This window comes from Primulina tabacum, chromosome 5, assembly GCF_025594145.1.
Source record: "Primulina tabacum isolate GXHZ01 chromosome 5, ASM2559414v2, whole genome shotgun sequence".
NCBI lineage: Eukaryota > Viridiplantae > Streptophyta > Magnoliopsida > Lamiales > Gesneriaceae > Primulina > Primulina tabacum.
Genome location: NC_134554.1, coordinates 25,813,095 through 25,824,004, shown reverse-complemented (window position 1 = coordinate 25,824,004; position 10,910 = coordinate 25,813,095). Strand labels below are relative to the sequence as shown.

Here is a 10,910-nt window from a genome sequence, read left to right as displayed (position 1 = left end):
GGGCAATGGATCATTTATGTGCTCCAGTCCATAGCAGAAGACCAGATTCAATTTAAGATAATTTTGGGTGTTATGGTGACATATAGATAAATTGTAAATGAGCTTTTATACAAGCAACTAGCCCGACGGGTTAACGCTTGCAGGGCATTTGTTTGAGCTAAATTTGGACAAAATATAAAATTTAATTAAGTCCATGAAGAAATAATTAAGTTGGAACAGAAGGTTACAAAAGCCCATAAAAGGATTAAAAAATTTGAATAAATCAGTTTCTGAATTTGGAAGAAAAGAAATTAATCGGTAGAATTGAAAAGGAAAACTTAACTCAACAACACAATCTTCAACACATTTATGCAAATTCTCTACAAATTTAAGTATGCATCTTAACGCATTTTTAGATATTGGATTAGGTTTTTGGTCTTTGCAAAAGTCTTCCATTTCTTAGTTTTTATTATATTTTTTTGTTTACTTAAATTCCTATTATTTGTTGATATAAATAATGTCAGAGATTTATTTCATTCATTTATTTTTATTATCGTTATTTGTTTTTTTCAGTGCATAATAGTTTAAGAGATCATAACTGACAGTCAAATTTTGCATTCACTTTGTTTGATTTCAAATAAATTAGATTTTTATTATTTTTATTCAATTTAGTGTTTGATGGTACCTGTCACTTTCGCAACTCAAAATATTGTGCAAACAAATATGTCTAAGTTACTAACTAGACAAGTTTAATAAATTATCATTTGTAAATTTATAGTAAAGAAATAATAAATAAACCAACAACAGTTAAAAAGAATGATGGTGGAAGGTTAATTTTTAAATATTTCAATTGATAATTAACACAAATTTCCTAATATTTTTATTGTTATTTAATTCGAGATTTGTTAGGGTAATTCACATAAGAAAACCTGGATATTTTTAGATCATAGAACATCTAATTTTTATAAGCTCAACTTGGTTTATATATTAAATTAAATAGTATAATTCGATATAGAAAAAATTAAATATAATCTTTTAAAATTTTTTATATTGGTTTATATATTAAATTAAATAGTATAATTCGATATAGAAAAAATTAAATATAATCTTTTAAAAATTTTATATAAAAAATTTTAATTGCCAAAATAGAAACTATATTTTGTAAAATTTCGTGTGTAAACTTGCATAAACTAAAAAATTATAACGGAAAATAAAGATCGAGCTCCTTTTCGGAATCCTATTATTTATTACACAATTATTATTTTTTTTATAAATCAAAATGTTAATAATGCAGAATAGATAAATTGACAATGACATCTAAGAATAAATACATTTCACGTGGAAATGATAATGTAATCCTTAAATTAATCACTTGGAAAGAACACCATGGAGTACTTTATTTGACAACACACCAAGTCGAAGTCCATTTAAAGATCGAGATTCCACTTATACATAAGAAGAGAAACGAGAAAGAAAAAAAAAACAGAAAATATTAAATAATTGATCAACAAACTCACCAGAAAAAGATCTAAATGTGAAGCATAAAATCATCTAGATAACATAAGTTATTGGGAATGCTCGCCCGGAGGCATAGAACTGATTTGTTGCAACTGGATATTCATGTTCCATCATGAATCAAGCATGGACATCTGTTTGTAACTCTCCACCGCATCAACGAGCGTTTCTTTAAGCGGCCTGTACCTCCAACCCAGTTTCTGCAGTCTCTCCGAAGTGAGCTTCAGCGTGTCCTCTCCCTCCTCTTTGAAGCTGAAAAAAGTGTATGGTACATCTTTATCAAGTGAAACTGCATAAGAGTTGATGTTTTAGAGTGAAACATTCTTACCTCTTGGGATACTCAGAGCTAGGATACATTTCCCTCAAAATTTCCACAATACCCTGAGATGAAACCGTGTGAGCCATGCATATATAACGACTTTCAGCTTCAGGTGTTTCGTAGACAAACTTTAACGCTTCAGCTACATCACGTACATCCACCACCTTCCGGAAGCGATTAACCACTTGTTCATTTCCTCCTACAGGATCGAACACAGTGTACAAAGTAGTGTTATATGGGATAATCAAAAGGCTGCACACAAATGTGTAAACGTGAAGCATGTAGGGACTTTGTTTGTGTAAACTTTCATAAATTCTTGGGTTTTAGTGGTAAATCGCATAAAGACCCTCTGTGTTATTTTAAATAAACCAACACTCCAATAGACAATTCAAATATAATCTTTAGTCTGTAATTTGTCAGTTATAGAAGCGAGAGACACAATAAGATTACTTTTAATTGCCAGACCTAAAGTCTACGACCTTTCGTTTGGCCATGACGCAGTCGACATTAAAATTTAGAAGATAACAACATAGTAAATAGCTGATATTTCAAAAAATAATATTTATTTAGAGAAAATTAAAGATAACGAAATAAACTAAATTAAGCAATGCAACAAGAAACAATGGTCAAAGGTAATACCTTTCAAAAGGTTGATGAGAACAAGACTGCTAGCGTTTACCTTCTGCAACAGCATCGGTCCCAGTACATGGCAGGGACACAAAGATATAACCTCAAGTCCACTTTTCTTTGCATATTCCAGAGCCTCGATCTCTGCCACAGTTTTCGAATAACAATACCAGTTCTGCGGATATAGAATCAAGTGATCAAATAAAGATTCTACAAATTGCCCAATGAGAAGCACAAAATAGTATTTCAAGTTATTGGCAATCCTCTAGCAATTACGTTTGTCATCTTGCAGTATTCTGCATCTGACCAACATGTCTCATCCAGCAATTGATCCTTGGGCAAGTTGGGGTTCATCACAACAGCAGCTGCTGACGATACAAAAACAACACGTCTGACTTTAGCTTCAGAGCATGCCTTCAAGACATTAAGTGTACCTTTTACTGCAGGTTCAACCAGTTCTACCTGCAAAGATGTCATGTCACCAAATTTATGCAAGAAAGTAGGCGAAACTGTCCTTCAAAACAATTTAGCACTCACGAGAGTCAAGAAGTTGGTGTCACGATGTTCAGACAAACATGTTCTCCAATATCCATTAAATTTTTAATTTAAGTAAAGAGTTTGAAAATCACACCTCTGGATTTGGAACAAAGCCACTAGGAACTGGGCTGGCAACATGGAATACTCCATCACATCCATCAACTGCAGCAAGCACTGAGTTATAATCCAGCAAATCTGCCTTAAAAAGTTTCAGCTTCTCAGGTGCATACTCAAGGCTTTTCAGCTGACCATTTTTGTCAGACCCTGCAACAAACAAGAAGAAATCCATATGACGCATCAGTAACACTGAAAAGCAATATTATTTTACACCAGCAACCACAATGATTTTTATTAATACAGAGTAAGAGCCTAACAGATTAAAGAGTCGATCAAAAATAACAATGATATCCCCAAACAAGTAAATGATATGTTTACAGGTCATTTTTGTCGAATACAGATATTTGCACATAAAAAATCATGGACAGGTTAAAAGATAGGAAAGAAGAAACAATGGACCACAAATCATTCACCAGTCAACCCTAAAGCCAGTAACCCAGCGTCAGACTATCATCCAAGGTGTGAATGAACAACCAGTTCCCAGGCAAAGTCAAACTCAATATCCAAGTTCACGAACAGATATTTGAAACAAAACTTGTGAACCCAAATGGCTCGTGAGCTTGAGTTTCTTCAAGCACTTTTCCAATTTTGTTTTGTATTAACCTCAAACGTGTGCTTGTGAAATTTCACATGCAAGGTTTATTACCAAAGAAAAGTTCGTATATTCTACACATAGTTCAATACACAATATTTACCAGGTTTTAATTCAAAGTACGAACTAATTCAATTAGTGGCTCGAGTTCAAGCTCGAATCAATTCCACTGATTTACCCCCATTCCTATAAACTGCGAGCAACTACATAAAGTATCAGCTGATAATCAAAACCGATTTAATTAAAAATCAAGAATCACTCATAGGATCAACGATTCACTCAAACACAACAAAGTACCTAGGTTAACTTTACCAATATTTCCGGGAAAAAAATCCAATCTAATCCAAGCACCATAACGCATGCAAAAAATGATAAAACAAAAAAAAATAACCCGAATCTCTGACAGTGCCATGAACGATGTAAGATTTGGAAAGAAGCAGCTTGATCAGCCATGAAGCAATGTAGCCTCCCGCCCCCGTCACGCAAACTCTGCTATTTTCTCCCATTTTCGCCACAAATGTCAAAACTTGGGGCTTCAACTATGAATACCTTAAAGCGTATATAAACAAGCTCTGCGTGGCAAATGGCAGTCCGCTGGACAGTAAATGGACACGGCACCCATAAGAAATATTATTAGAATTTAATAATAAATTACTTAAGATTAACGAACTATCGTATTATTTTAAAATAAATATATCTAAACTCTGTTTGGCCTAAAAAAATTAACTTTTTTTTTTTATTTTTGGCATTCCAAAATTAAAACACAGTTGGAAAATAAAAAATTTATGAATAAATAATATGCAGTATATATGTATTAAAATATATCATGAACTTCAACTTTGATGATTATAAACTGATCTGACAACCAATTGAATTGATAAATGTTGCAGATCACTCGAGGAATTTATTCGATCTGGAGCTTATAACTGAACTTCACTTATATGTACCAAGAAGTTATTTGATGAATTCACAACAGAACGGCTCTAATATAAACTTAGCTGGATTACTCTGTAATGATCATCAACTGAACTGAAGATATTCTCTGAGTGCAACAGTCAGTTAGCTTCTGATCTCTTTTTTATCTTATTAGCAAGGACTCACAACAAATAAAGCATATGTTAGTTGTCTCATCAGCTAGTGTCCGAGGAAATTTAAATTGTCTAGTACTATATTTGAGAAGAAGACAATAACACGTGATATTCTCTGCAAGATGGAATCCTGTACGACTGTAAGTACTGGCCATATTTATGAACTTGGATAAACTTCTATAAACGAAGAATGCATCATAAATATTACGACAACTACTACTCTGAATTTATCATATAATTGATCATCGGCATCACTCAGAATCTTATCTCAAGCTTATTTGCACACGCTGAAAAAGATCTATCAGATCGATTGAGAATCATTTTGTGCACATTTGTTTTCACTTCTCTTTTGATTACACGAACTATTGTATTGCGAGAATTATTGTAATTGAGTATTTATGAACATATTAGGTTGTTTGAATAGGGATTTCAGTTCAATGGGGTTCATTAACCGAGCTGAAGTGAGTTTGTATAAAAATTGTACCAATCATATCTTTAGTGGAATTCTTCTAGAGAAATAAAAGGAGAGATGTAGAAGCTTACTCTTCGAACTTCCATAAGCAAATTTTATCTCTACTTACATTCAGTCATTTACTTACTTGATCTGATTATATCTGCGTATATCTTATTCAATTTATATATTAAGTTGTTTACGCACTTATTTGTTAGTTGTTCTACATAATTAGTTTGGTTGAAAAAATTACTTGAGATGCTCACACAACTTAAGTTTGTAAAATTTGTCTTTTTATTCTCAAGTGTTTATTCAGCCCCTTCCAAATACATTTTGATCCTAACATGCCGTATCGGATAAGATTTTTTGAACTCTAAATATTTGATATACTAATATGGCTTCTTCTAATAAGATTATAATATTTTCAAAAGAGTGATATGATTACTAGAAAATCCGAATGCAGGCACATCTATCAGTTTAAGACGGTGGCATGTGGTCTGTCATAACTAACAAAACAATTAAGATCTTAAAGGCCAATACTCTTGCATTCATCTCAGATGGGGCTCCACAGATGATAGAAAAACCAAGATCGGAGTGGACAACAAAAAATAAGGTCGATCTGGATAATGTGACCAAATATGTCATTTACAAAACTTTAGATAAAAATATGTTCGTTAAAGTTAAAACTTGTTCTATAGCTAAGAATATTTGGAAAAGGCTGACTTAATTGTGCAAAGGAAACGATCAGACCAAATAAAACAAATTGATGTGTCTATTCAGAAATTCGATGATATCAAGATTAAAATTCAGAGAAACCATGAATAAATTTGATGAAAGATTCAGTGGCATTATAATATAGATGATTGCTCTTGAAAGATTTACCAAGATAATGAGACGTGAAAATTATAGCCATGTGAGAATCAAAATATCTGAGTAAGCTCGAATTATATGATCTATTTGTCGATCTAAAGGCATACGAGTTCGAGCTAAGAACCAGAAATGAAGTTAGCCATCAACCTCGGAACCAACTAAAGCTCTTGTTGTCACATAAGAATCCCCATAAAATTCTGCTGAACAACTGACCAACAATGTCATGTCACTATTTGTCAAGAAGTTCGAGAAATTATTTAGGAAAAATTTACAATAACTTTCAAAATTCCTATAAGAATAACAGCTATACGAAATAATCAAACTCTTCAGCAGGCTTATTTTAATTGTGGCATAATATGTCACTTCATTACTGACTATATCAAACTAAAGAAGGATGAGAAAAAGTCATCCAAAAAAAGAAGAACTAAAGAAATATTTTAGAAAGAAAAGAGAACTAAAAGTGTTAATAACAGAGGAGAACAAAATCAAGTGGGCTGGGTCAGACATAGAAACCACAAGCTCAGGTGATATGTCTAGTGAAAGTGATGAGGATTCATATAAGTGTCTAATGGTTGATGATGATATATAATCCAAAAATGATGAGGTATTTGACTATACATCTGATGAATTTACACCAAATAATTTGATAACTGAACTTAATGAAATGGTAATAGAGTATAAAAGACTGTGACAAATATTTGAAGAAGTCAAGAATATTAACAAATTTATAACATATAAGTCTTGAAATACACTCTGATGAGTTGGACAGTCTAAAGACCAAGGTAAGTATGCTGATGATTCAAAATAAAAACATGCGATTCCAAGTAATAATGATTGAAAATCGAAGGTAGAATAATTTGGTCAACATTTGTACTTAGTTTTCTATTTCACTTGAAAATATACTTGAAATTCAAAATCAATCCCGTGACAGACCAGGCTTAGGATTTTGAAATAATGATTACAGTTCTTCCAAAACAAGTATTCATATGTGTCTAGAAAAAGGCAAATACAATTTTTTTTTTTTCAGATTTAGCACGATATAGGAATATATAGAGCCTGAAATTCAGACTAGTCTCAAAAGAACAAGGTTATGTATCATGGTCATGGATATATAGAACATGAGAGTTCTAAACGAGAACATCTCATAAAAAGATGAAGCAAAAATGAATATGATTATCATTCTTGATCGAGTTGGTCTGATCAGAATCTTAGCAGATAGAATTCTATAAGGGTCAAACATAACTGTCATTATAAATTCAGAGCAATTGAGAAGAGATATATGCTTTCTAATTTGAAATAAAGGCCTAAACAGAGTTTATTAAGCATACACCACATAACACTAGTAAGATTTTAGCACAATCACACATCCTATTGGAGACACAGAATAGTTTGCACATATCTAATCGAGCACCAACTATCATACTAAAACCCACAAGCATAATATACACATCCAACTGTTCATCCTTGAGGTCGATAAGTTTTGTCGAAGGGCATAATCGTGGACAAAAGTTTTTAATGACTCCCTTGTATTAAGAAATTGAGTAAAATTGTGGACTATATGTGATTTGTATACTTATAAGGCTCGACATGGCTGAAAATAAAAACAACAAAAAATGGTTAATTTTTTACGAACATCAAAGAAGCTACTTCAATTTCACGGAAATCCTAGAGGTCAATTAATGGATAGATTTTACACGATAATCAACATTTAACAAAAATGAAAAGAATGATGTTGCATTCAAAATCCGTCCAAGTAAACCATGATTTCAAGCATGAGACGACATGAATAAATATATAATATGCAATAAGTCAGGTAGTGAGAAATTAAACTCGCACAACAGGATATACTTGTGGTCCAACAAGCAAAGACCCAAACTAAGAATGTTTAAATTCTCTACACCAAGACAACAATCGGACTTCAGGTAAACGCGTTCACTCTTATGAAGTCACATACTTTTCAATATGCAAATTTGGAGACAAGTAAGTCAAAGTTCAACATAAAGACATGCAGACATTACCTACTCTCCGAGATGTAAAACTGTGTGTCAAGATTATTGGATTTTGTGAACCTTCGAAAATGAAAAGATGGTAGTATGGAAACAAAAATCACCGACAAAGGCACGATGCATGTGTGATGGCAACATGAGGAAGTTTTACGTCTGGAACAAGTTTGGGGCTTGAAAATATTTCTGCATTTTCATTTGGTCAAATTCACGAACACCATGAAGACACAATGGTGATCAAAATAATTTATGGGTTGACAAGTCGGACCTAAGAGGTGGCAATAGCATATGGAGTAACGATTGAGAGTGGTTGTGAACTGATAGTAGAGATGATAAACTGGGTCACTGACGATGAAGAGGGACTTTAAATCTTGGATTTTGAAAGAGGAGATTTGGGAATGTGTTGTTGGCTTGGAATTCTGTTTAATTGATTACGGAGTATGCAAGACAAAGAGGGAGAAACAGCTTCATAAATGATGAGAACGAGCGGGTGAAATAACCTCTTCGAAATTCAAAATCGGAGTGCGCTTTTAGATTATTTATGTGCTCCACCCCATTAACAAAAGGTAAAAATCAATAAATATAATTTTGGGTTTCATGGAGAGATATAGATAAATTGTAAATGGGTCTATATACAAGCAATAAGTCCAATGGATCAATTCTTGCACGACATTTGTCTGGGCTAAATTTGGACATGCCCAAAATTTAATTAAACTCGTGAAGAAATAATTAAGTTGAAGGATAAGGTTAGAAAGTCCATAAAAGATTAAAAAATATTTGAACAAATCAAGTTGCGTGCTACGAAAAGAATATCGTGAGAGATTATGGGCTTGATCATGAAAGAATGAGGGAACCGCCTAAATTTGAAAGAAAGGAGATTCATAGGCAGAAATGAAAAAAAAAAAAAAAAACTTAACTCAACAACAACATTCAACAAAGTTCTAATTTCTCTACAAATTTTAGACAACATCTTTACGCATTTTTAGATATTGGATTAGGTTTTCGGTCTTTGCAAGAGTCTTCCGGTTCCTAGTTTTTATTATATTTCTTTGTTTATATAAAATCCTACTATATGTTTTTATTAATAATGTCAGAGATTTATTTCATTCATCTAGTTGTATTGCCGTTTATTTGTTTTGTATTACATCATAGTTTAAGAAATCATAATCGACAGTCAAATTTAATAGCTATTTTGTTTGATTTCATATAAGTTAAATTTTTATTATTTTTCATTTAATTTGATGTTTGTAGCACATGTCACATCCGCAATTCAAAATATTGTGCAAACAAATATGTCAAGTTAATAACTAGGCAAGTTTAATAATTTATCATTTGCAAATTTATAGATAAGAAATAATAAATAAACCAACAGTAATCGTCAAACAGTTAAAAAGAATGATGGTGGAAGGTTAATTTTTAAATATTTCAATTGATAACTAACACAAATTTCCTAATATTTTTTATTGTTATTTAATACGAGATTTGTTTAGGGTAATTCACATAAGAAAACCTGGATATTTTTATGATCATAGAACATCTAATTTTTATAAGCTCAACTTGGTTTATATATTAAATTAAATAGTATAATACGATATGCACAAAATTAAATATAATCTTTTAAAATTTTTTATATAAAAAATTTTAATTGCCAAAATAGAAACTATATTTTGTAAAATTTCGTGTGTAAACTTGCATAAACTAAAAAATTATAACGGAAAATAAAGATCGAGCTCCTTTTCGGAATCCTATTATTTATTACACAATTATTATTTTTTTATAAATCAAAATGTTAATAATGCATAATAGATAAATTGACAATGACATCTAAGAATAAATACATTTCACGTGGACATGATAATGTAATCCTTAAATTAATCACTTGAAAAGAACACCATGGAGTACTTTATTTGACAACACACCAAGTCGAAGTCCATTTAAAGATCGAGATTCCACTTATACATAAGAAGAGAAACGAGAAAGAAAAAAAAAAACAGAAAATATTACATAATTGATCAACAAACTCACCAGAAAAAGATCTAAATGTGAAGCATAAAATCATCTAGATAACATAAGTTATTGGGAATGCTCGCCCGGAGGCATAGAACTGATTTGTTGCAACTGGATATTCATGTTCCATCATGAATCAAGCATGGACATCTGTTTGTAACTCTCCACCGCATCAACGAGCGTTTCTTTAAGCGGCCTGTACCTCCAACCCAGTTTCTGCAGTCTCTCCGAAGTGAGCTTCATCGTGTCCTCTCCCTCCTCTTTGAAGCTGAAAAAAGTGTATGGTACATCTTTATCAAGTGAAACTGCTTAAGAGTTGATGTTTCAGAGTGAAACATTCTTATCTCTTGGGATACTCATAGTTAGGATACATTTCCCTCAAAATTTCCACCATACCCTGATATGAAACCGTGTGAGCCATGCATATATAACGACTTTCAGCTTCATATGTTTCGTAAACAAACTTTAACGCTTCAGCTACATCACGTACATCCACCACCTTCCGGAAACGGTTAACCACTTGTTCATTTCCTCCTACATGATCGAACACATAGCGTACAAAGTAAGTGTAAACACTTACTTTGTACGCTGCCATAGATACAAGTGTGAGGCACAGACCAGAGACTGTTTATGAGTTGTTCAGGAGGATGGACCCAAAAGAGTTCTCGTGGACTACTGACCCGATGGTAGCTGAGGGATGGATTAAGTCTATCGAGGTGATTTTCGCTTTCATGGAGCTGCAGGATGCAGACAGAGTTAGATGTGCCACTTTCCTGCTGACAGGAGACGCTAGACTGTGGTGGGA

The 10,910-nt window shown here is 32.5% G+C and overlaps 2 protein-coding genes across 2 annotated transcripts; both read right to left on the bottom strand.

Moving 5' to 3' along the window:
- Positions 1 to 1,351: 1,351 nt before the first annotated feature.
- On the bottom strand, positions 1,352 to 4,292 carry LOC142547373 (cinnamoyl-CoA reductase 1-like). Its single transcript, XM_075655631.1, has 6 exons — positions 4,078 to 4,292; positions 3,072 to 3,241; positions 2,717 to 2,902; positions 2,453 to 2,615; positions 1,823 to 2,012; positions 1,352 to 1,746 (listed from the first exon to the last, which is right to left on the bottom strand). Exons 1-6 carry the CDS (start codon positions 4,190 to 4,192, stop codon positions 1,608 to 1,610), a joined length of 963 nt encoding a protein of 320 aa, XP_075511746.1. The 5' UTR covers positions 4,193 to 4,292; the 3' UTR covers positions 1,352 to 1,607.
- Positions 4,293 to 10,234: 5,942 nt separating this feature from the next.
- Positions 10,235 to 10,700, bottom strand: LOC142544297 (cinnamoyl-CoA reductase 1-like). The gene is made up of 2 exons (XM_075651359.1): positions 10,477 to 10,700; positions 10,235 to 10,373 (listed from the first exon to the last, which is right to left on the bottom strand). The coding sequence occupies exons 1-2, from the start codon at positions 10,698 to 10,700 to the stop codon at positions 10,235 to 10,237; spliced, it is 363 nt and encodes a 120-aa protein (XP_075507474.1).
- Positions 10,701 to 10,910: the final 210 nt, after the last annotated feature.

Coding starts and splice junctions, on each gene's coding strand:
- LOC142547373 (XM_075655631.1), bottom strand. CDS start 4,192: ATGGGAGAAAATAGCAGAGTTTGCGTGACGGGGGCGGGAGGCTACATT. Junction 3,242..4,077: donor TGGCACTGTCAGAGATTCGG/GTTATTTTTTTT, acceptor TGTTTGTTGCAG/GGTCTGACAAAAATGGTCAG. Junction 2,616..2,716: donor AATACTGCAAGATGACAAAC/GTAATTGCTAGA, acceptor CTATATCCGCAG/AACTGGTATTGTTATTCGAA.
- LOC142544297 (XM_075651359.1), bottom strand. CDS start 10,700: ATGGCAGCGTACAAAGTAAGTGTTTACACTTACTTTGTACGCTATGTG. Junction 10,374..10,476: donor GTGGAAATTTTGAGGGAAAT/GTATCCTAACTA, acceptor CACTTTTTTCAG/CTTCAAAGAGGAGGGAGAGG.